The 25,011-nt window shown below is 44.2% G+C and overlaps 1 protein-coding gene across 2 annotated transcripts in view; it reads right to left on the bottom strand.

Annotated features, from left to right (window-relative positions):
* WDR70 (WD repeat domain 70) overlaps positions 1-25,011 on the bottom strand; it is a 596,086-nt gene that overhangs the window by 435,895 nt on the left and 135,180 nt on the right. For both annotated transcript variants that reach the window (XM_030193048.1, XM_030193049.1), the window contains exons 7-8: positions 20,565-20,698; positions 8,938-9,091 (exon numbers count right to left, since the gene is read on the bottom strand). In XM_030193048.1, coding sequence (XP_030048908.1) covers positions 8,938-9,091; positions 20,565-20,698 — 288 coding nt within the window. The remainder of the gene's footprint in view (positions 1-8,937; positions 9,092-20,564; positions 20,699-25,011) is intronic.

The following is a 25,011-nucleotide window of genomic DNA, read 5'->3' as shown; positions in this document are numbered from 1 at the left end:
CTCAGGACCAAAGTCCACCACCCTAACCACTAGGCCACTCCTCCACTCATATGAAGTAATTGTCTGTCTACTGGTGACATTGCATAAAATTTTGCCTCCAAGGTAATCTTCTTTTGCAAGTCTCTCTTTGCCTCCCCTATGAGTGCTTTGAATTTGACTTTGTCATTCCTTATGCTGTTCCATATTATCCTTAGTTGGGTCCTTCTTTCTTTTTATGAAGGATGTTCTTTTAGCTCTAATGGTCTCTATCACCCCACTTTTTAACCATGCTGTCACGATGGTGGTCGTGACCCCTCTCAGACTCACCTTATTTCTGGCGGTCAGTTTCTGAGCTGGCTTCTGTCTGTTCTTCCTGAGTTAGCTCTGTCTTTGTGTGCTGGCTGCTTCCAGCATGGCTTTAATTGCTCCACTATACTGCACCTGTGTGTGTTTAGCCTCTCTGTGCATCAGTCAGGCCTTGATACGGAAGTGGTGTTGTTCCATTCAGGGCCTTTGCATCTCCAAAGGTTGAGGTTAATTTGAATGCAGTTTGCATTTCTGCCTTGCTTCTAGTTGGTCTGCCTGTGGCACTGGCACTTCTGTTTGCTCTTGTCTAGAGTTCTGTCCTCTGTCTGTGTTTGTCAGCTACTGGAGCTTCAGCCATTGCTCTGTTCTCTGTCTGTGTTTGTCAGTTACTGGAGCTTCAGCCATTGCTCTGTTCTTTGTCTGTGTTAGCGAATGATACATACCTGTAGCAGGTGTTCTCCGAGGACAGCGGGCTGATTGTTCTCACGACTGGGTTGACGTCCACGGCAGCCCCCACCAACCGGAAGAAAACTTTGCTGGCGGTCTCGCACGCAGGGCACGCCCACCGCGCATGCGCGGCCGTCTTCCCGCCCGTGCGCGGCCGTTCCCGCTCAGTTGAATGACAAGCCAAAGAATGAGTAAAAACGCAACTCCAAAGGGGAGGAGGGAGGGTAGGTGAGAACAATCAGCCTGCTGTCATCGGAGAACACCTGCTACAGGTATGCATCATTCGCTTTCTCCGAGGACAAGCAGGCTGCTTGTTCTCATGACTGGGGTATCCCTAGCTCTCAGGCTCACTTAAAACAAGAACCCAGGTCAATTGAACCTCGCAACGGCGAGGGCATAACAGAAATTGACCTACGAAGAACAACTAACTGAGAGTGCAGCCTGAACAGAATAAAATCGGGTCCTGGAGGGTGGAGTTGGATTCAAACCCCAAACAGATTCTGCAGCACCGACTGCCCGAACCGACTGTCGCGTCAGGTATCCTGCTGGAGGCAGTAATGTGATGTGAATGTGTGGACAGATGACCACGTCGCAGCCTTGCAAATCTCTTCAATAGTGGCTGACTTCAAGTGGGCCACTGACACTGCCATGGCTCTAACACTATGAGCCGTGACATGACCCTCAAGAGTCAGCCCAGCCTGGGCGTAAGTGAAGGAAATGCAATCTGCTAGCCAGTTGGAGATGGTGCGTTTCCCGACAGTGACCCCTTTCCTATTGGGGTCGAAAGAAATAAACAATTGGGCGGACTGTCTGTGGGGCTGTGTCCGCTCCAGATAGAAGGCCAACACTCGCTTGCAGTCCAATGTGTGCAACTGACGTTCAGCAGGGCGGGTATGTGGTCTGGGAAAGAATGTTGGCAAGACAATTGACTGGTTAAGATGGAACTCCGACACCACCTTTGGCAGAAACTTGGGGTGAGTGCGGAGTACTACCCTGTTATGATGAAATTTGGTATAAGGAGCATGAGCTACCAGGGCTTGAAGCTCACTGACTCTGCGAGCTGAAGTAACTGCCACCAAGAAAATGACCTTCCAGGTCAAGTACTTCAGATAGCATGAATTCAGTGGCTCAAAAGGAGGTTTCATCAGCTGGGTGAGGACGACGTTGAGATCCCATGACACTGCAGGAGGCTTGACTGGGGGCCTTGACAAAAGCAAGCCTCTCATGAATCGAACGACTAAAGGCTCTCCAGAGATGGCTTTACCCGCTACACGATGATGGTAAGCACTAATCGCACTAAGGTGATTCCTTACTGAGTTGGTCTTGAGACCAGACTCTGATAAGTGCAGAAGGTATTCAAGCAGGTTCCGTGCAGGACAAGAACGAGGTTCTAGGGCTTTGCTCTCACACCAGACGACAAACCTCCTCCACTTGAAAAAGTAACTCTTTTTAGTGGAATCCTTTCTAGAGGCAAGCAAGACACGGGAGACACCCTCAGACAGACCCAATGAAGCAAAATCTACGCCCTCAACATCCAGGCCGTGAGAGCCAGAGACTGAAGGTTGGGGTGCAGAAGCGCTCCGTCGTTCTGCGAAATGAGAGTCGGAAAACACTCCAATCTCCACGGTTCTTCGGAGGACAACTCCAGAAGTAGAGGGAACCAGATCTGACGGGGCCAAAAAGGCGCTATCAGAATCATGGTGCCTTGGTCTTGCTTGAGCTTCAGTAAGGTCTTCCCCACCAAAGGTATGGGAGGATAAGCATACAGGAGGCCGGCCCCCCATTGGAGGAGAAAGGCATCAGACGCCAGTCTGCCGTGTGCCTGTAGTCTGGAACAGAACAGAGGCAGCTTGTGGTTGGTCTGAGAGGCGAAAAGGTCCACCGAGGGACAAGTGTTCTCTGTTTCACCTCCTCGGGTTGCATCAGGGGAATGTATGTTCTCACCAATGTAAAAAATGATCACCTCTTTTCAATACCATCACAATTTTTCAAAAAACAACTTTCCACATAAAGCTCTCAAACAAAATGGCAAACCTGTCGGGATGGAAGAAAAGTTCTTGAAATAAGTAAAAACCATTTAAGAAGACACAGTGCTTAGGATACCATAGTTAGTACAAGCTTTCCAACAGTAACATACTATTCTGTATCTCAAAAAGATTTTTGGTCATTTAGAATAACTGTGTGGAGTTTTTTTATGACTAATGATTGAGGGAGAGCCATCCACAATTATGAAGGTTTACCTTACGAGTAGATATGTATCTCGCAGTATCTGAAGTCTTTTTTCTCCACTGACAATTGTTTGATATATGTTACATGACCTTTCTAGAGATACAGAATAGATAAGTGGAGAATTATTAGTAAATAAAATCACCAATTATTATTATATAAACCAGTTTGTTAGCTTCCCTAATTTCTGCTAACATGTCTATAACTGACTATTCGTTCTGGCCAGGTGGACAGCAGTTGTCTTTTAAGCAGCATGAGTTCATAATTACACCGAGTTATTTTCTTTTTAGGAAAGTTAGAGCTTGTCGATGAAGGTGATATAGAGGGGCATTGTCGAAAGAAATGTCTAAGTTGGGATTTGGACATCTTTTTAAAACATCCAAATCTGGAGGTGGGGAAAAGCTCATTTTCGAAAAAAGATGGACATCGTCCATCTTTCGTTTCGAAAATACCAAGGACGTCCTTAGATTTGGATGTCTTTGACTTTCAGCGATTTTCAAAACCAAAGACGTCCAAGTCAAAAACGTCCAAATGCAAGCAATTTGGACATGGGAGGAGCCAGCATTTCTAGCACACTGGTCCCCCTCACATGCCAGGACAGCAATTGGGCCCCTAGGGGGCACTACAGTGGACTTCATTAAATGCTCCAAGGTACATAGCTCCCTTACCTTGTGTGCTGAGCCTCCCAAAACCCACCACCATAGCCCTTACTGGTGAAGGGGGGCACCTAGATGTGGGTACAGAGGGTTTCTGGTGGGTTTTGGAGGGCTCGCTGTTTCTTCCACAAATGTAATAGGTGAGGGGGGGTATGGGCCTGGGTCTGCCTGTCTGAAGAGCACTGCACCCACTAAAACTACTCCAGGGACCTGCATGTGCTGTCATAGACCTGAGTATGACATCTGAGGCTGGCATAGAGGCTGGCACATATTTTTAATGATGTTTTTTGAGAGTGGGAGGGGGTTAGTGATCACTGGGGGAGTAACGGGAGGTCATCCCCGATTCCCTCCTGTGGTCATCTGGTCATTTCGGGCACCTTTTTGTGCCTTATTCATAATAAAAACACGTCCGGGTGAAAACGTCCAAGTGTTAGTCATGGACGTCTCTGCTTTTTTCCATTATGGCTCAAAGACATCCAAGTCTTAGAAACGCCCAAGTCCCGCCTTCACCATGCCTCCAATACGCCCCCTTGAGATTTGGACATCCTTGCGACGAACTTTCACTAGAGACGTCCAGAATCGGGTTTCGATTATACCAATTTGGACGTCTCTGAGAGATGGACGTCCAGGTACTGATTTATGTAGGAAGAGGGACATCCATGTCTTTCGAAAATGAGCCTAATAGTATCATACTTTTTTGAAGTGTGTTCCACGTCTTTGCTTATTCTTCTAAGGAAAGTGTTCTAAAAGAGTCTAAGGGTATTGTTTAGGGTCTGTTCAAACTTTTCTGACACAAGATTATTAGGGGTCCTTTTACCAAGCTGCGGGAATAAGGACCCTGCCCTAGCGGCAGGGGGCCATTTTTCTCCACGCGCTAGAGCCCTTTTTACGGCAGTGGGTAAAAAGACCCCAGACACACATGGCCATGTGGTAAGAGAACTCTTACCACATAGCCATGCGACAGGGAGCCCTTACTGTCACCCACTGAGGTGGCTACAAGGGCACCCGCGTTAGCCCAGCAGTAACTGGGCAGCATGCAGCAATGCTTGATTACCACCATGCAAGCCATTTCTGGAGGTTTTCTTTTTCCCATGGACCGCCAGTGGCCACACTGTGCCGGCGGTATTCCCGGAAGAGCGAGCAGAAATCCTGCGTTGGGATTACCGCCACTCTGTAAAAGGGCCCCTTAGTGTTTCTAAAATTGGCTGTGTCCTTTAAGGATGCCATAGGAGGTTGTGTATAAGTACTACAGAATTCTATTAGATAATGTCATCTGTGGCAATGGAGCAGTATAAAAATTATAAAGATGATTGCTAGAAGAGAAAAGTACCATGTCAAGAGTATGGCCCTTAGCTTGAGTAGGAAAGGAGATATGTTGTATCAATGAAAAAATCCTGAAGAAAATGAATGAATTCTAGTGTAGTAGCTTATCTATATGATTACTGAAGAGACATAGGATAATCAGATATACCGTGTTTCCCCGAAAAGAAGACACTGTCTTATATTAATTTTTGCTCCCCAAGACCCGCTAGGTCTTATTTTCAGGGGAGGCCTTATTTTTCGGGGAAACATCGGGTCGCCCCCCCCCCCCCACCTGAGGTCACCCCCCACCCGAGATCGCCGGTTCCCCCCTCCCTCGATCGCCGGCTCCCCCCGCCCTCAGTCGCTCCCGGAACTAACCTCTTAAACGCTTCCTGTCACCATTCATCTTCGCACTCGCAGCCAGCAGCAGGGCAGGCCACTCCTTCCTTCCGTGTCCCGCCCTCGCCTGACGTAACGTTACATCAGGCGAGGGCGGGACACGGAAGGAAGGTGTGGCCTGCCCTGCTGCTTGCGGCGAGTACGAAGGTGAAAGCAAGCGTTTAAGAGGTTAGTTCCGGGAGCGACTGAGGACAGGGGGAGCCGCCGATCGAGGGGGGGAGCCGGCGATCTCGGGTGGGGGGGTGACCCCGATGTTCCCCCGAAAAATAAGGCCTCCCCTGCTAGGTCTTATTTTCGGGGGAGGCCTTATATTTTCAAATTGCAGCAAGACCTCTACTAGGTCTTATTTTCGGAGGATGTCCTATTTTCGGGGAAACACGGTATGTTTTGAATAACATGATGGGCAAAACACACAGTGGATCCAAAAAAGTCCTCTCACAATGAGTGTCTTGAATAACATGATGCAAGATCAAATATCTGCTATAATAAAACGCACCCTCAACGTTCTGAACACAATGTTCTGAAGTCACTTCACTCCGTGAAGGGTCCGTTAGTTCATGGTGGTGAAGCCATCCCACTCACCATGTCTCTCTGCCCCGCCCTCGCGTCAAAACGTAATGACGTCGAGGGCGGAACAGAGAGACACATAAGGACCTATCCCACTGATTGCCTGCGTCTCGGGTGAAATCACCAGCCCGACGCACAGCAGCAAACAGCGACCCAGCCAGGAGGAGGAGTCTACTCCTGCCCCTGCCTACAAATCGCTGGAGACTGCCTGCCAGATGCCGCTCCTCCCGTCCACATCCCCCCCTTGAGAGAACTCGCCGCTAGATTCCGAAGCCCCCACCCACAGTCACCCTCACCCACCCTCCTCCATGATGGACACTCCTGCCCCTGCCTATGAATCGCTGGAGACTGCCTGCCAGATGCCGCTCCCCCTCCCCCCCCCCCCCGAAAGAAGTTGCCGGCGCGCGCACCAAAAGAAGCCCACTGATCCCATTCAGTCCGTACCTCGCGCGACCAGCCTAAAACCTGATCTCATCTGGCAGTCAACAAAGCCGTGAGACTGCAAACACGAGCTAACTGCCATGATTGTGGCTAGCAGGCAGCAGGTTTGCTCGCTTCTTCTTTCAAGATTTGCACGTTGGCTGTAGCGCAAAATGGGGAAGCTACTGTGAAATGTTTAGAAGTTCTGTGTGCAATATTTAATTTAAATTAAATGTCCATCGTCATGATAACATGATGCAAAATGTTTAGCTTTCTCCGGGGCTGTTTCTAAGTTCCTGCCTGTTAAGGATTTTTAGCTACGCCCGAGGAACAGGTTTGCTTTATACAGCTCAGACGTGTATTGTAAGACTATTTTTAGAAGTGTATAATTTGTTAGTTTCTTATACAAGCGCGTCCCCTGATCTAGGTGACAATAGTATATGCATGTCATTTGCTGTATTACTCTCTCCCCCGTCCACCAACCCTCCTGTTTCCAATGCCCTCCCCCCATATCAAGAAACCCTGCTCAATCCCTTGCTCTCTCCCCTGCCCTGCCCCCATGTCCACCAACACTGCTCTTTCTCTTGCCCTTGCCCTCATGTCCACCAACCCTGCTCTCTACCCTGCCCTTGCCCCCATATCCAGCAACTGTCCTCTCTCCCCTGCCCTACACCCTTCCTCTCTCTCCTTAAAAAAAAAAAAAAACAGCACTCTTACACACAGCACACACACAACAAGGCTGACCAACCTCTAAACCGCCTGCCTGCCACCCACTCCCACTAAAGCAGCATCAACCCTGTCACACTCTGTCTCACTCTCTCTGTCAAACACACACACTCACACATTCACTCTCTCCCTATCACACAGTCACTCTCACACATACTCTATCAAACATACACATTCAGAGGAAAACCTTGCTAGCGCCCGTTTCATTACAGTCAGAAACGGGCCTTTTTTACTAGTTTAAAATATTTTCCAATGATGTACTAGTAATGGGGAGAGGCCGACACAGAAGTAAAAAGTTAAATGAATGTAAAGAATGCAGTGTGAAAGAGACGCCTTCAACAGAAGATTGTGATATTATATCATGGGCATGAATGTTCAGAGTATTCCTATATATAATCGCAAAGCTGCCTCCCCTTCTTCAGTGGCGTAGCCAGGAATTTTCAATAGGGGGTGCATCTCTAGCCGGGTCAGGGTTATTGCAGAGTTCCTAATCATTAGGCTCTCACACACAACATTATTATTGTTCTCACGTACTTTACAGGCTGCTGATGTAAGGAATACAAAGCAAAATGCCAATGCTAAACTTATGCCTACATTATATACTGGCGTCAATACATTGCTTACTTGCTTAGCATAGCTGCAACCGCCGATTTTTCAGCACAAAGAGAAAAAAAACAGAAGAAAAGTGCAGCTGATTGTGCAGTGGACCTAGTGCTTCTCTAACCTGCACTTACTATTGCCTGTGCCTCCCCTACATACATAATTCACAGCTCACATCAGTTGTTCAACCTTCCTGGTGCTCTGTGGATCTCTACTGCACACTAGAAGAGACACTGGCAACAGGAAAAACAGGTTAGAGAAGCACCTGGCCTCCTATGTTATCAACTTCACTCTCCTGCTGTTGTATTTTCACAATTCTCAGTTTCCATTTTTGGGCCAGAATATATGGATTTATCCTGATGTGGCAAAAGTACACAAAAGAGAAGAAAAACCTGAATTTGAGGCAAGAGACTAGAGGTTTGGTTGCCTCCTTTTTATTATGATAGCCACGCAAATGTTTGATTTGTTATGCTGGGGTTAAATATGCTTTCTTTACTCCAGAGCAATTCTGACTAAATTTGTGATGACTGATACTGAATTAAGAGGTTAGATAGGTTCATGTTATTGCTTTTCTTTAATTTTGATTTCCTTTACTTCCCCTTCCTCCCCACTCAAAGCATTGCGGTCTAACATGGAACAAATACAGATTAATTTGTGTTTTATTGCTTGGGGTTTTTTTTCTTTTGCTTTAAGATTATCTTGTATATTATTTTCTGAAATGTAAAAATAAATATAAAAAAACCCTTCAATTTTCCGTTTTCTTCACCCAACTGAGATAGTGGAAAACTCAATCCTTCACATCCCATAAAAATAATGAAGATCATAGCACCCAAAAAAGTTTTCTCTATTAATTAACCAATTACAAGTAAAAGTTTAGTTTTAAAACTCCATCATAAAAACCCAAGTCACTTTGGGGTCCTTTTACTAAGGCATGCTAACAGATTTAGCGCACAGTAAATGATAAGAGGCCCATAGGAATATAATGGGCATCTTATCATTTTATGTGTGCTTACTGTTAGCGTGCGATAAATCTGTTAACGTGCCTTAGTAAAAGGACCCTTTTGTTATGTCATAAAGCATCTTCTTCAGTTCAAGATTATCATGTGCATTTTAAACACATTATTCTTTAATCGTTGTTCAAAACAAAATTATCACGCAACAATGCAGATAATTTCCCATTTATAATCCATTCACTTCTACAACATGAGGAAAACAAACTTTACAGAAGATTGACTAAATTCCTACATTAACATTCAACACAAATATGCAAACACAATAACGCTTATAATTTAACATTCAGTTTTACTACCTTGGTGTTGGCCATATCCACAATATATTGATCGCCTTTAACGCATTCCATCACCTGGAAACCATCTCTGTCAAGTACCTTAGCCTGAGAATTTCCAGCCACAACTAGAATAACATCTCCAGTGCTGCTGTATTGCAGAGACTTTATCTGATGACTGTAAGAAGAAAAAAGAAAGATAATTCCATATTTATATAATGAGAAACATTAAATACAAGCTACTTGGGCAAGCATCTTTTTTTTTTTTTAAACAACAGGGCTTTTTCTTTTTAACAATAACATCTCTACATAATAAAGGACACAACAACTACATGAGTTACAAATAATCTAAATTACATTTGGTGGTAGTTCTTTATTATAAATGATGAAGTTACATATTTACACACTTACTCCTCCTCTCCCCCCCCCCCCCCCCCCCCCCCGGTTTATTAAGCTGTGCTAGCAGATGTAGCACGGCAATGTCAACACAGCCCATTCAAAGTGAATAGGCTGTGTTGGCATTAGTGCACGGCAACCGCTAGCATGGTTTATAAACAGGGGTGGTTAAGTTTGTTACATATTCTTGCCCATGAATCAAACATTTTATAAGTGTATAATATGCATCTGATTAAGTGAAATTTTGCTGTACAAAGTCTGTATCTCAATAAATCGGAGTATATCAAGGTAATGTCAGCTGACATACAAGTGTTGCTCATCTGATGAACATATTTGTATTTTATCTGGCTTAACTTGTTATTACTGGACACTTTCCATCTCCTCTGCAAAATACTACTGCAAAACCTCACCAATAAGTCCCAATGACAGTCAAATTAATGTACAGTTTTCCACAAACTTGTAACTATACATCAGTTGCTGAGTAAGGTCAATATAACATGGATATTTAAAGTCCTGAAGACAGTTCTTTTCAGAAGTTTTAGTGAACCAAAAAGCTTTGTCTTTTTCCATATGTAATGCCCCCTTGTGGGGGGTCTCTGAGTCCGTGGTCCGACCTGGTTGGAGTCCCTCTAAAGCAGGCTCTATCGGTCCCTTAAGCTTCTAGCACCTGGTGCCTCCACCTGGGGAAGAAAAGGGTTAATGAGTGGGTTTACCCTCTTCCCCCCCCCCCCCCCCAGAAGATCCCATATAATGACCTCTCTGAACAAGCCTGTAAACAAAAGATATAACAGTTTTATTGCACTATGTAAAGGTTTTGCTATACAGTTATATAAAGTTGTTGAAAGATTTGTTTTGACATAACCACTGAAATGTGTAGAAGACTATAAACCACATGTCACACAGTCTAATACAAATACTCTTAACCAATTACCTTTTCTATTAACCAGTGCTCTGTTAACCAATTAGTCCAGCATTCTTTTAACCCATTAGTCCTTTTGCCTAAGCAGCAACTCCTAACTCCTGTCTGTCTCTCTAGGCTGAGTCTTTCTGTGGGCATGGCACTATGGCCTATGTTCCACCCCTTACTCCTTCCTAGGCGTCCTTCCCACCAAGTCTCACCCTCCTGCCGGAGCACTCTGGGCTGGTTGCTGCTAAACATTCAATGAGATTTAGTCAGACTGGTTGGGCCAGTCCCAGCTGCCAAATTCCAAGCGCTGATTGCACTCCCTAGAGTTATCTCCCCCACTGAACACCTGGTGCCAAGCAGAACCTCATGAGCCGCCACCTCACTCCCGGTGTTGATCATACCCCGAAAGCTTTCCACCACTGGACCTTGGGCACTCCCCAAGTACCTCCAAAGGCCTTGCCCAGAGTTGGCTCCCAGGGGCCAATATGCCCTGAGCCCACTTCCAACGGCCTTCTTTGCCACTGGACCTCAGGCCAATTGGGTCCCCGAGGCAGGTTAGCTGACGAAGCAATGTGCTATACTGTGTGTGAGAATCCACACCTCCTCCCCCTCTCCCATATCCCCCATATACCATCTCCTCCTTCTCCTCTCACACCCCTCCTGTTTCAAGGCATCATAACTGTTTCCCTGTCTGTGTGAGCTCAAACAGGATTCTCCTCCTCCTCGTCCAGAAGACAGATAAGAACATAAGAATAGCCATACTGGGTCTGACCAATGATCCATCTAGTCTACTATCCTGCTTCCAACAGTGGCCAATCCAGGTCACAAGTACCTGGCAGAAACCCAAATCATGGCGACACTTCATGCTACCAATCAGGGCAAGTATGGCTTCCCCATGCCTATCTCTATAACTACCTATGGACTTTTCCTCCAGGCACTTGTCCAAACCATTATTAAAACCACATAGCTAATCACAGCTACCACATCCTCCAGCAAAGAGTTCCAGAGTTTAACTATTCTTTGAGAGAAATAAATATTTCTTCCTACTTGTTTTAAAAGCATTCATATGTAATTTCATTGAGTGTCCTCTGATCTTTGCACTTTTTGAAAGAGCGAAAAATCAATTCACTTTTACCTGGTCTATACAATTAAGGATTTTATAGACCTCAATCATATCCACCACCCCCAGCCGTCTCTTTTCCAAGAAGAGCCCAACCTCTTTAGCCTTTCTTCATATGGGAGGAGTTCCATCCCCTTTATCATTTTGGTCGCTCTTCTTTGAACCTTTTCTAATTCTGCTACAGTTTCTTTTTAGATACAGCAACCAGAATTGAACACAATACTCAAGGTGAGGTTGAACCATGGAGCAAAACAGAGGCACTATAATATTTTTGGTCTTATTTTGCATCCCTTTCCTAGTAATTCCCAGCATTATAATATTTTTGGTCTTATTTTGCATCCCTTTCCTAGTAATTCCCAGCATCCTGTTTGCTTTTTTGGCCACTACTGCACACTGGGCAAAAAATTTCATTGTATTGTCTACAGTGGCACCTAGATCTTATTCTTAAATGCTGACCCCCAAGAAGGACCATTGCATCACTTTCCATTTGTCTACATTAAATTTCATCTGCTATTTGGATGCCCAGTCTTCCAGTTTCCTAAGATCTTCCTGCAATTTTTCACAATCCGCATGTGTTTTAACAACTTTGAATAGTTTTGTATCATCTGCAAACTTAATCACCTCATTCATCATTCTGATTTCCAGATCATTTATAAGTATGTTAAATAGCACTGATCCCAGTACAGATCCCTGTGGCACTCCATTATTCACCCTCCTCTATTGAGAAAAATGGCCATTTAACCCTACCCTCTGTTTTCTATCCAATAACCAATTCCTAATCCACAAAAGGACATTGCCTCCAATCCCATGACTTTTTCATTTTCTCAGGCGTCTTTCATGAGAAACTATGTCAAAAACATTCTGAAAATCTAGATACACTACATCAACCGGCTCACCATTATCCACATGTGTAATGACGCCTTCAAAGAAATGAAGCAAATTGGTGAGGCAAGTCTTCCCTCGACTGAATCCATACTGACTCTTTCCCATTAAACCATGTTTGTCTGTGTTCTGTAATTTTATTCTTTATAATAGTTTCCGGTATTTTGCCCGGCCCTGCAGTCAGGCTTACTGGTTTGTACTGTCCTGGATCACTCTTAGAACTCTTTTTAAAAATTGGTGTTATATTGGCCACCCTCCAATCTTCAGGTATTATGGACAATTTTAAAGACAGGTTACAGATCACTAACAGCATATCAGCAATTTCATGTTTGAGTTCTTTTAGTACCCTGGGGTGTATACCATCTGGTCCGGGTGATTTATCACTGTTTAACTTGTCGATTTCACTCAGTACAACTTCCAGGTATGGTTGCTTACTTTGTTTATCTTGATTATGGTGCGGTGTCCCAAGGCTGGTCCTCTAGGCCTATATATCTCCTAACAAGCTCCATAAATATCCTGGGGGGGGGGGGATGAGCACCCCAGGGTCCTCTTATTTTTTGCATCTTGTCTCAGACACTACCCCCATTTTATTGTGCTATGGCTAGTTCTTTCATGCCTCGTACAGTACCATGGAATGTGTCTGGGATTACCTCCCCTATAAAACGTCACAAGGCATTGATTACTTGTTTACAAGAAACAAAGCTTTCAGATGTGGAGCATGAAAAATTAAAACAATAGTGGGTAGGTGATTGCTATTATTCTTCATCAGGGAGAAAACAGGGTGGTATGGCCCTTCTTTTTCAGAAGGGTCTCCCCCGTCAATCAAGGTTGGTTATCCGTGTTGATTTGGGGCGATTCGTTGTGGTCTGGGTGAACTATTTAGGGTAGCAGTGCATGGCCCCAACACCTATGACTCCCAATTTTTTTTCTCAACTAGTGTCCCTGGGTCTTCAATACTCAGAGGCTTCCTGGATATTACTAGGGGGACTTCAATCAAGCATTTGACCCCACCTTAGATAAATCCCCCCCCTCGAGGCTGTCCAGTCTTGAGGGAAGACAGGGGATTGTTTTCCTATGTAAGACTTTAATCTCCTGGATCCCTGGTGGTTGCTTAATACTACCACAAGTGATTATACTCACCTCTCTCGGGTCCACCATACATGATTATGCTTAGACTACATTTTTGTGTCTCAGTAATTGTTCCCTTGGGTACAGAAGGTAGACATTAAGCCCATGGAAGAATCACACTACTGTATGGATGGGGATTGATTTTGGGCAGCAGGGTTTAGGCTTTGGTGCCTGGAGATTTCCTTCCTACTTGGCACAAGATGCAGATTTTTGCAATTTCTTGCTGAAGAAATGGGACTGTTTTCAGTCACTAATGAACAACATTGCAATTCCCTGAACCTTTTTTGGAAACCTCCAATAGTGAACTTCTCAGAAGTGAGATTACTGCCTTTGTGCATGCCCATAATAGAGATTTTTATCTCAGGGTATCATACACCTGGAAAAGGTATACAAGGCAACTAAATCTGCTTATCTACATACGCCTTCCAATACTACTAGGAAAGCCATGATGGCTGCTCTGACAGCGCTTAACTCTTTAATCCATGAACTAGCAAAAAAAAAAAAAAAGCCTGTTTTTCGACAATTTCAATCCCATAAATTTAGTATTTTCAAAACCAATTTTTAGATGTTTTTCTTTGAAATCCATCAGAAGTGCGTTCAAATCACAAGGGGGGGGGGTGTCATGGGTGTGTTAAGGGCGTGATCTGGGCGTTCCTAACACTTGGATGTTTTTCTGCCATAATGGAACAAAACAAAACAGTCCAGGACTAAAATTAAGACATTTTGAGCTAGACCTGTTTTTATAACGAATAAGGCACAAAAAGGTGCCCTAATGACCAGAAGACCACTGGAGGGAATCAGGGATGACCTCTCCTTACTTCCTCAGTGATCACTAACCGCCTCCCACCCCCCAAAAATGTGATTTACAACATTACTTGTCAGCCTCAAATGTTATACTCTGGTCCATTAGATCAGCATGCAGGTCCCTGGAATAGTCTAGTGGTGGTTGCAGTGCACTGTAGATAGGTGGACCCAAGCACATACACTTGTAGAGGAAACTGTGAGCCCTCCAAAACTCACCAGAAATCTACTGTACCCCCTTCACCCATAAGTTGAGGGTAGTGGGGTTGGGGGAATAAGGGAGAAATGGTGAGATGTATACCTGGGAGAATTTTAGGAAGTCTACTGCAGTGCTCCCTAGGGTGCCCTATTGCTTTCCTGGGATGTCTGGGGGACCAGTCTACAAAAATGCCAGCTCATCCTATATCCCAATGGCTTGATTTTGTGCTTTTTGCAGCTAGAAAAACTGCCTTTAAAGTGAAATGTTTGACAGTTGCCAAATGAAGAGACTCAAAGAGGGCCAAATGAAGAGCCTTAAGAACCACTTGAAGATGTCATTAAGAACAAATATTGCAGAGAGGGGGATGCAGATGAGTGATTCCTTAAAGGAACCACACTATCAGGGTGAGCAGCTAATGAGACATTCTGTAGTTTGCTTCTACAGCACACCAATGCTGCCACCTGAAACTTAAGCGCATTAACAGACAAACCTTTTTCAAATCCCTCCTGAAGGAAGGATAAAATTAGAGATAAGGAAGCACAAAGTAGAGAAACACCATTCTGTGTAGCCCAGCTCTCAAAAGTTCTCCACACTCTAGCATAAAATTGGATTGTGTCCATTCTTGTCGCAATTTAGGAACAACATCATCCACATAACCCTTCTTCATCAATCGTGCCCTCTCCATCACCAGGCCGTAAGACAAAAGGGAAGAGGGATCCTCCATTAGTACTGGACTTTGGTGCAACAAGCCTGTCTGTAGAGGGACAGTCAATCGAGGAGCGATTTGAAGACAGATGATGTCCATATACCAAGGATGTCTGGACCAGTCTGGAGCCACGAGAATGACGGATGATGAGCAATCCTGTGCAACATCTTTCCCACGAAAGGCCACAGAGGAAACACATAAAGGAGGCCATTTGACAGCTAAGGCTGTCTCAAGGCATCCATCCCCATTGAGTCCTTCTCCCTGAAGTGGCTGTAGAAACTGTGGACCTGCGCATTGAGTCTGGATGCCATGAGGTCCAGAATTGGAAGGCCCCACTGCATGGAAATGAGGCAAAATACAGCCTTTGACAGTTACCATTCTCCAGGGTCCAGAAACACCTTGCTGAGGAAATCTGCTTGCAAGTTCAGGGAACACACAATGTGGGACACTAAAATTATCGGAATGTTCAACTCTGCCCACAGAAAAAGAAAACGAGCCTTCTGAGCTAGGGACAAACTCTTTGCTCCCCCCTGTCTGTTGATGTAAGACACCGATGACATGTTGTCCAAGAATACTCGCACCGGCCTCCTGCGAAGAAGAGGCACAAAGGCAAGTAGAGCTTTCTGGACAGCGCAAAGTTCCAATCTATTGATGGACCAGGAAGCCTCCACATTCGACCAGCAGCCCTCCACAGAGGGGTATAGATAAAGGGCTCCCCATCTGAATACACCAAGTGGGAGTCTGAACACATCTTGCCTGAGTGTGCATAGGTAGAAGCCACCAGGTCAGACTCCGTCTGACTTGAGGCATCCATGGCACAAATAGGTCGCAATCCTCTGAGACCAGAGACCACAGGCTCAACAGGGAAGACTAATGGGGCCAAATATGGAATTTCGCCCAAGGCAGAAAATCTCACCACCATAGAACTGAGAACCTGAGCAAAATCCCATGTCTGCGGGCAGCGAAGAGAGAGCAGTCTGAGAATTTGGTATTTGAGCTTGAGCTGACAATGATGGGGAGAAAAATCTTCCCCACCGTAATATCGAAGAATACTCCCAGAAATTCTTGAGTCTGAGTGGGGTTGAGATGACTCTTGCTGTAATTCACCACCCAATCCAGTGCAAAAAGAAGAGATAGTACTCTTTGTGCACTCTGAAGGCTCTTGTGATAAGTAGGCGTTCGAATCAGCCAATCGTCCAGGTAAGGATGGACCTCGATTCCTTGCTTGTGAAGGAAGGCTGCTACCACCACCATAACTTTGGAAAAAGCATGAGGTGCATTGGCAAGGCCAAAAGGTATGGCTGTGAATTGATAATGATCTCCCAGGATCGCAAACCGGAGAAACTTCCTGTGAGGAGACCAAACTGGGATATGAAAATAAGCATCCTTGAGGTCCAATGAGGTGAGAAACTCGCCTGGCTGGAATGAAGCTATCACAGGTCGAAGAGTCTCCATGCAGAAGAGTAGCACCCTGAGAGACCTGTTTACCCCTCTGAGATCCAGAACTGGGCAAAAAGGGTCTTCTTTCTTTAGGACAACAAAATAGATGGAACATCGGCTTGTGCCCATCTCTGCTGGAGGAACAGGCTGAATGGCCTCTCAGGTGAATGAAAGATGCCTAGGTAGTTAGCACTGCCTGACTCTTGGCAGAGCTGCCACAAGGGAACAGCAAGAAAAGATCTGTAAGTGGCTTGGAAAATTCCAGCTTAGGCCATGCAATATTAAGTCTAGGACCCATTAGTCTGTAGTGATGGTGGTCCACTCCTTGTAAAAGCAGGAAAGATGCCCACCTATGCCTATGAACAAAAAGTGAATCTCGACCCCGTCATTGTGAGGGCTGCGAAGAGGGAGAAGGGCTTTTTGCCCCCATGAAAGGAAGACCAAGTCTGAGGAAAGTGAGGGTTTTACTTTTTTTCAGAGGAAGCACTAACTTTCCCCAGTCTATACCTCTGCATTTCTTGAAATCAAGAACTAGATGCCTGGAGATGAGCCTTAGGTTTGTCCTCAGGTAAACACTGGACCTTGGAATCTCCCAGGTCTTTAACAATCTTCTTCAAATCTGCACCAAAGAGAAGTTTCCCAAACACCCCCAAAAAGGTAACTTCAGCAGACGAGACTTGGATGCCACATCAGCGGCCCATGTCTCAACCACAGCCAGCACTTCGCCGAAACAGCCGAGGCCATACTTTTAGGCAATGCTCAAAGAATATGATAAACAGCGTTAAATAGGACAACCCCACCTCAAGGGAAGAAAAGGTCTGGAGGCGAGGCCAATGTTGACAATTGCTGAATCCATAATAAAAGAGCCCTGGCCACAAAAGAAGATGAAATTGTAGCCTGAGAATCTAAAGCAGCCATTTGAAAGGCAAGCTTCAAAGAAGCCTCAAGCTTGTGGTCATGCATATCTGTAAATGCAATGTCGCCTTCAACGGGGATAGTGGTACATTTAGTAACTGCTTGTGCCACCCGGAGGTTAAAGTCAGGGGTATCCCACTGAGCTGTGATAAGCTCCTGCATAGCCACATGAATATGTAAGGCCTCTAAGTACCTGACATAATAGAGGAAGCAGGAGCAAAGGACTGAGAAGCAGGAGACGAAATGTGTAAAGTTTCCACAGACTTTGTGATTAACGGAGGCAACTCTGCCCTCAAAAACAACCAAGCTACATTAGCATCATCACCCCCACCTAGCCCTGAAATTTCCAAGTTAGGGACCTCAGCAGAATCAGAGCAGTCAGAATCCATAGAAGAAAAACCTCCTCTGACTCCCAAGCAATAATGTCCTCCAAATCATATTAAACAGAAAGTTTTCTTTTCTTAGGAAGCTGTTCCTCCGAAATAACGAGAGAGCGAAGCAGAGGCAGTTTGAGCTGACTTCAGTAAAAATGCCTGGTGTAACAAAACGACAAATTCAGGTGAAAATGGCAGGGCAGAAACTTCAACTCCTGCAAAACCAACATCCCACAACACAGTAGAAGGCGAGGAACCCGCTGAAAAAATGGCCGCCAAAGCATTGTGGAGCACAGTAAGCTGTTGTCGCTGAGCCCGCCAAAACCGCCATTGGAGTAGAGCCCTTTTGAACTTCCAGAGACAAAGTACTCATGGCCAAATTAGGACAATGGCATGTCTGCAGATGTAAATTTAGCACAGCATGCAGGAACCGGTAGCCAAGAGCTTACCCCCCAGCATGCACATGCACAAGATTTAACAGGCTCAGACATATACTCACAGAAACAGCCAGTTTTTTGACCTCCAAGGCACTGAAGTCTCACAATCTTCCCACAGCACAAGTGCTCAAAAAGAGAAATGTAGTGGCTGACAATTTTTTTTTTTTTTAGATAGAGGCAGAAGAAAAAGAGTAGATAAGACAGAGACAGGTAGAAAGTGGAAACGGGGGAGTATGGAAGGATCTAAATCACTAGGTTTACACCTGAGGCACAGGATATTCTCAACCCCAATCTCTACTGAACCTGCAAGTAGGACAGGAGGCCACACAGAAGTCACCACAATGCACAGGAATTGCTATTCCTCCTGCTGGAGACAGAGAATACTGAGTTGGTTGTGTAAATAATTCGGCTACTTCTAAGCCATTAACCACAGAGGACTGACCTCTGTAAGTAAGGACAAGGAAGTGCCAGGCTGTAAGTTATTCTATACTGACTCCTTTACCTGATAGAGTAATAACCTAAACCCAACTAATTAGGGACCTAGATAAAGATAAATAAAGAGAATAAGAGATAGGTTTTCTTCTAAAGTTTATTTACTTACCAAAGCGAGTAATACAAATTAGTTATAAGAATATATACATATTCTTATGGGAGGTCCGTCCGACAGAGTGACCGGCAGGTCTTACATGTCCTGGACTCTCCATTGCATGTGAGCTGTCAGTTCCTTAAATATCCTTTTGGCTAACATTAATTCCAATGAGCCTCAAAATTGATAAACATGTTTACGCCTAATTTTCCAGATGGCCGTTATTGCACCCCTCACCGCAAATTTTCATAACTGTCCCAAAAAGCCCCTTCTTTCCACACCTGGTCTTCTGACGTCCATACTGGACTTTTAACCACAACTTCTCGTTTTGCCCTGCATCTGGTGTTTATTAAATTCTTTTCAGTTATTTTTGTCAGAGCCCACTTTCACAACTGCCAACTGTCACAAACACAGTAAGGAACTTCTCGTAATTATTTGATACAGACATGCCCTTTGATTTCTACTTCTTGGCCTATCAAACCTGCTTAACCTATCTTTTCCCAAAGGCAGCAGGCTGCACCATTTTTCTACAGTTGCTATGCACAGGACATTATAAGGCACAACACATTAGTGTTCTTTATCTCCACCTGCTGACAGATGGTCACAACCCATTTTGTCTGGACTGATCCTTGGGATGTAATGGAAATATTCTTTCAACTAATATAAAATAAAGTTGCAAAAAAAAAAAACATTGCAAGAGCAAAAATTTCAGTTTAAGAGCTTGACAAAAAAGAGCAAAAACAAATCTAAGTTTTCCTTATTATTTCAGAGGGCAATTTTATTAGTTTGCACAAGTTGAAAATATGCATGTATTTTACCTTTGAAAACTATCCCAGAAAATGTAGCCAGACACATTAATACTTGCTAACTTGTGTACATAGTTCAAAACCATGTCACAATCTACCCGCCAGAAACACTTCCAGCATGGGAAGTAAAAGTATGTTTGGAATGTTATTACACATATTCTTTTCCTGTACCTACACCAGGTAATTTTATAAAAGTCATTTCTACTTTTTTAACCATGGGTTACCTCTAACACTATTAGCTTGTAAAGTGTGTGTGCTGAAATCTCAGTATAGCAAATGCCGACCTTTCATATGGATGAAAAATTCAAAATAACTCATTTCCATGCTGCTTTGAAACCAATGGAACAAATAAATAAGGCTACAGAGAATTAGTGTAACAGACTGCTGTACTTCTCAGTGGCTTAGAAACAAGGGTATAGAGTTAATACTTAAAGGCATCCATCTTGATAAACAATATTCAGGATATTAGTCTACTTTGCAGTCACATCAAATTTTATATAGCTTTTCATTTTAATTTCAACTTCACAGCAGTTATCTAGAGTGCACTTAATTTCCAAGCTAGAAAGTAATCTGGTTTAGCTTCTTTATATCTAATAACAATGGATGAACCATCAGTGTGCATTGGTTTGAATTAGACTAGTTTTATAACCAGGTAGTTTAAATTTATTGCCTCACTGAATTATATTGCTCCTCCCATGCATGAGTAAATTAAAAATCTGAATTCTTGTCAGATGAATATCTTTCACACAAATTTAAAACATAATGATGATACTCAATTTAATAAACTTCAAATTGCAGTTACTTTACCAACTAGTTTAGAAACATGAAATAGCCAATTTTACGACAGCATAAAAAACATCTGTACAGATAAAGAGGTTAGAGCTCAACTGTATGAAGTTGAAGTTTTTGAAGGTATCAGGGCTATCCCTCAATTCAAAAATACTTATTACTTACCATTCGCAAGGCTGAAGTGATCGAAATGCTTGAAGGGATGCATCCATTCCAGCAAAATCCCAAAATTTAACATCATAGTCATAGCCTCCAGTAACCAAACGAGCACCTGAAGGATCCAGCCCCAAAGCAGAAACCTGTGTGATCAAAAAAAGAACCCCAGCAATTTAATTACTACACAATCTAAATATTTCTATGCAATCTGTCTATAAAAACCACAATGTACCAAAAGCAATAAAAAACAAATACAAAGAACTAGACAAAATGCTATTTAAATATATGTGATGATGCAAGCCTTTAACTTTGGATTTCAGTCTCCCTTGTAATCCAGTTCAAGTTCTACATAGTAACCAATTCAAGTCCTACGTGGAGGGGCATAATCGAACGGCCCAAGTATACCTGAGGGCGTCCTCGTAGGACCGCGCCGTGAAGAGGCGGGGAAACCCGTATTATCGAAACAAGATGGGCATCCATCTTTCATTTCGATAATACGGTCGGGGACGCCCAAATCTCAACTTTTAGGCTGACCTTAGAGATGGTCATCCTTAGGTCGTCCTTAGAGATGTTCGTCCCCGGTTTTCGGCGATAATGGAAACCGAGGACACCCATCTCATAAACGACCAAATGCAAGCCCTTTTGTCGTGTGAGGAGCCAGCATTCGTAATGAACTGGTCCCCCTCACATGCCAGAACACCAACTGGGCACCCTAGGGGCACTGCAGTGGACTTCAGAACAAGCTCCCAGGTGCATAGCTCCCTTACCTTGGGTGCTGAGCCCCTCAAACCCCCGCAAAACCCACTCCCCTCAACTGTACAACACTACCATAGCCCTAAGGGGTGAAGGGAGGCACCTACATGTGGGTACAGTGGGTTTCTGGTGGGTTTTGAAGGGCTCACATTTACCACTGCAAGTGTAACAGGTAGGGGGAGATGAGCCTGAGTCCACCAGCCTGAAGTGCACTGCACCCACTAAAACTGCTCCAGGGACCTGCATACTGCTGTCAGGGAGCTGGATATGACATTTGAGGCTGGCATAGTTTTTATTTTTTAGGGTGGGAGAGGGTTGGTGACCACTGGGGGAATAAGGGGAGGTCATCCCCGAATCCCTCTGGTGGTCATCTGGTCAGTTCGGGCACCTTTTTGAGGCTTGGTCTTAAAAAAAATGAACCAAGTAAGGTCGGCCAAGTGCTCGTCAGGGACGCCCTTCTTTCTTCCATTATCGGCCAAGGACGCCCATCTCTTAAGCTCACCCCAGTCCTGCCTTCACTACACCTCCGACACGTCCCTGCAAACTTTGGTAGTCCCCGTGACGGAAAGCAGTTGAGGGCGCCCAAAATCAGCTTTCGATTATGCCGATTTGGGCGACCCTGGGAGAAGGACGCCCATCTCCCGATTTGTGTAGGAAGATGGGTGCCCTTCTCTTTTGATTATGCCCGATAGTAGATGATAGCAGATAAAGACCTGTATGGTCCATCCAGTCTGCCCAACAAGATAAACTTATTGCACGGAACACCTGAATTACATGCTACAAAACGGACTCTTCCCAAAGAATCAAGGAAATATTTTACTCACCCCTATACCCAAAGATGCAAAAAAAAAAAAAAAAGCACAAGCGACCTAACCAACTACCGCCCAGTAGCATCCATTCCGCTGATAACCAAATTAACGGAAGGATTGGTGACCAATCAACTCACCAGCTTCCTAATTAAATTCTCCATACTGCACAACTCCCAATCAGGATTCCAGTCTAACCACAGCACCGAAACAGTGTTAGTTACTCTGATGACTAAGTTTAAACAACTGATCGCAACTGGCTACAACATACTCCTCCTACAATTCAATATGTCCAGCGCTTTCGCGATATGGTTGATCACGGAATATTACTACACATCCTTGAATACTTTGGAATTGGAGGCAACGTCCTCAATTGGTTCAAAGGCTTCCTAACCACACGATCTTACCAAGTGATATCTAACTCTGCCACCTCAGACACATGGACACCTGAATGTGGAGTTCCACAAGGATCCCCCCTCTCACCTTGGCCAAATTACTATCCAATCAAAACCTCAATCCATACATCTACGCAGATGACGTAACGATCTACATACCATTTAAACAAGATTTAATGGAAATTACCGACATCAACCAAAGCTTCCAAATCATGCATTTGTGGACGGATGCATTTCAGCTGAAACTCAATGCAGAAAAAACGCAATGCCTTATACTCACCTCACAACATAACACGAACAAATTCACCACCTTAAACACACCAAATTTATCCCTTCCCGTATCGGATACATTGAAAATTCTTGGAGTTATCCTCGACCGACATCTTACACTTGACAATCATGTGAAAAATACAACTAAAAAGATGTTGTACTCGATGTGGAAACTAAAAAGGATAAGACCGTTCTTCCCAAGGACCATCTTTCGCAACCTGGTACAATCACTAGTGCTTAGTCACTTAAGACTACTGCAATGCACTTTACACAGGCTGTAAAAAACAAATCATCAAAAGACTGCAAACCTCACAGAATACCGCAGCTAGACTCATATACGGAAAAACAAAATATGAAAGTGCCAAACCCCTGAGGGAGAAACTACACTGGCTTCCACTTAAAGAACGCATCACGTTCAAGATATGTTCTTTAGTTCATAAAATCATCCACGGAAATGCCCCAGCCTACATGTCAGATCTAATAGACCTGCCGCCCAGGAACGCTAAAAGGTCATCTCGAACATTCCTTAATCTGCACTTCCCCAGTTGTAAAGGCCTAAAATACAAACGTACGTATGCGTCTAACTTCTCTTACCCGAGTACACAGTTGTGGAATGCATTGCCGCGCAGCTTAACAACTACTTACGAACTAATTAACTTTTGCAAATCCCTGAAGACCCACCTATTCAACAAGGCATACCAATAAGAGTAGCAACTAGAAATGTAGTACAATGCAACCTTACCTATTATCAACAATGTTCTTGTTATATCTACTTATCTGAAATTCTCCACCGTACCTATTATCAGTAATACTTTCTACCTATATCTACCTGTTCAATTTTCGATCATGCTACCTTCCATGTAATACTAACTGATATCTCCCAATCTATCATCTACTAATACGACACATTGTAAGCCACATTGAGCCTGCAAAGAGGTGGGAAAATGTGGGATACGAATGCAATAAATAAATAAATAAATACTACATATGCATACTTGATCTTGATTTGTCCTTGCCATTTTCAGGGCAGAGATCATAGAAGTCTGCCCAGCACTGGCCTTGTTCTCCAACTATTGAAGCTGAATCTATCCAGCAATAATCAGAGCAGAGACTGTAGAAATCTGCCTAGCACTGGCCTTGTTCTCCAACTATTGAAGCTGAATCTGTCCAGAAATGATCAGGGCAGAGACCATAGAAATCTGCCAAGCACTAGCCTTGTTCTCCAACTACTGAAGCTGAATTTGTTCAGCCATGACCAGGGGTACAGACAGTAGAAGTTTGCCCAGCACTGTATTTATAAAGTGTTTAGGAAATAATTAGCAAAGCCTCTGACAAGAATACTTAATACATTAGAACAAATAGGGGAGTTACCACAATCATTATTCCTGGCAGAAGCTACTGTAAATTATAACCCAAATAAGGATCCTAAGAGTTGTGGATAATACTGACTTATCTTGCTGCTGGGAACTGATTATAAAATACTGACCAAAGAAAACGCCTTCTCTGCTGGTCAGTTTTGACGCAGAGAAGGCGTTTGATCGAGTTGCATGGCGGTTTATGTTTGCGGTTTTGCAGAAGATAGGTGTTGAGGGGTTTTTCAGAGATGCAGTGGGGGCCCTTTATTTGAATCCGCAGGCGTACATGTGGATCAATGGAGAAAGGTCCCAAGTATTTCTGATAAGGCGGGGCACGCGCCAGGGGTGTCCTTTATCCCCGTTGTTGTTCGTCCTTACGTTGGACCCCTTGATTAGAGAGATAGAGTCTCACCCTGAAGTGAAGGGAGTGGGTTGGGGATCCTCTACGTTCAAGGTTTCGGCTTTTGCGGACGACATATTGGTACACCTTACTGATCCCAAGAGATCCCTGGAGGCTCTGATGGAATTATTCCAAGAATATGGGGACTACACTGGTTTTAAAATAAATGTCTCTAAATCCCTGGCTCTTACGGCCTCAGATACAGTGAAACGTGAATGGGGGGAATTCTTTCCCTTAAAATGGGCACAGCAACATTTTACCTATTTGGGGGTGCAGGTGGCTCTGCAGACCGCAGATTTTTGCCATTTAAATCTTACCAGGTTGTTGGAAAACATGCGAGAGCGGTTGAGAAAGTGGACAGTATTGCCGCTTACGCTTCATGGGCGGGTTCAATTGTTCCGAATGGTGGAGTTCCCCAGATGGCTGTATACGCTTCAGGTGTTGCCATTACATTTACGTAGTGCAGACATGCGGCAA

Source organism: Microcaecilia unicolor, chromosome 2 (assembly GCF_901765095.1).
Source record: "Microcaecilia unicolor chromosome 2, aMicUni1.1, whole genome shotgun sequence".
NCBI classification, from domain to species: domain Eukaryota; kingdom Metazoa; phylum Chordata; class Amphibia; order Gymnophiona; family Siphonopidae; genus Microcaecilia; species Microcaecilia unicolor.
The sequence above is the reverse complement of the archived record's forward strand: the minus strand, read 5'-3'. Positions and strand labels throughout refer to the sequence as shown.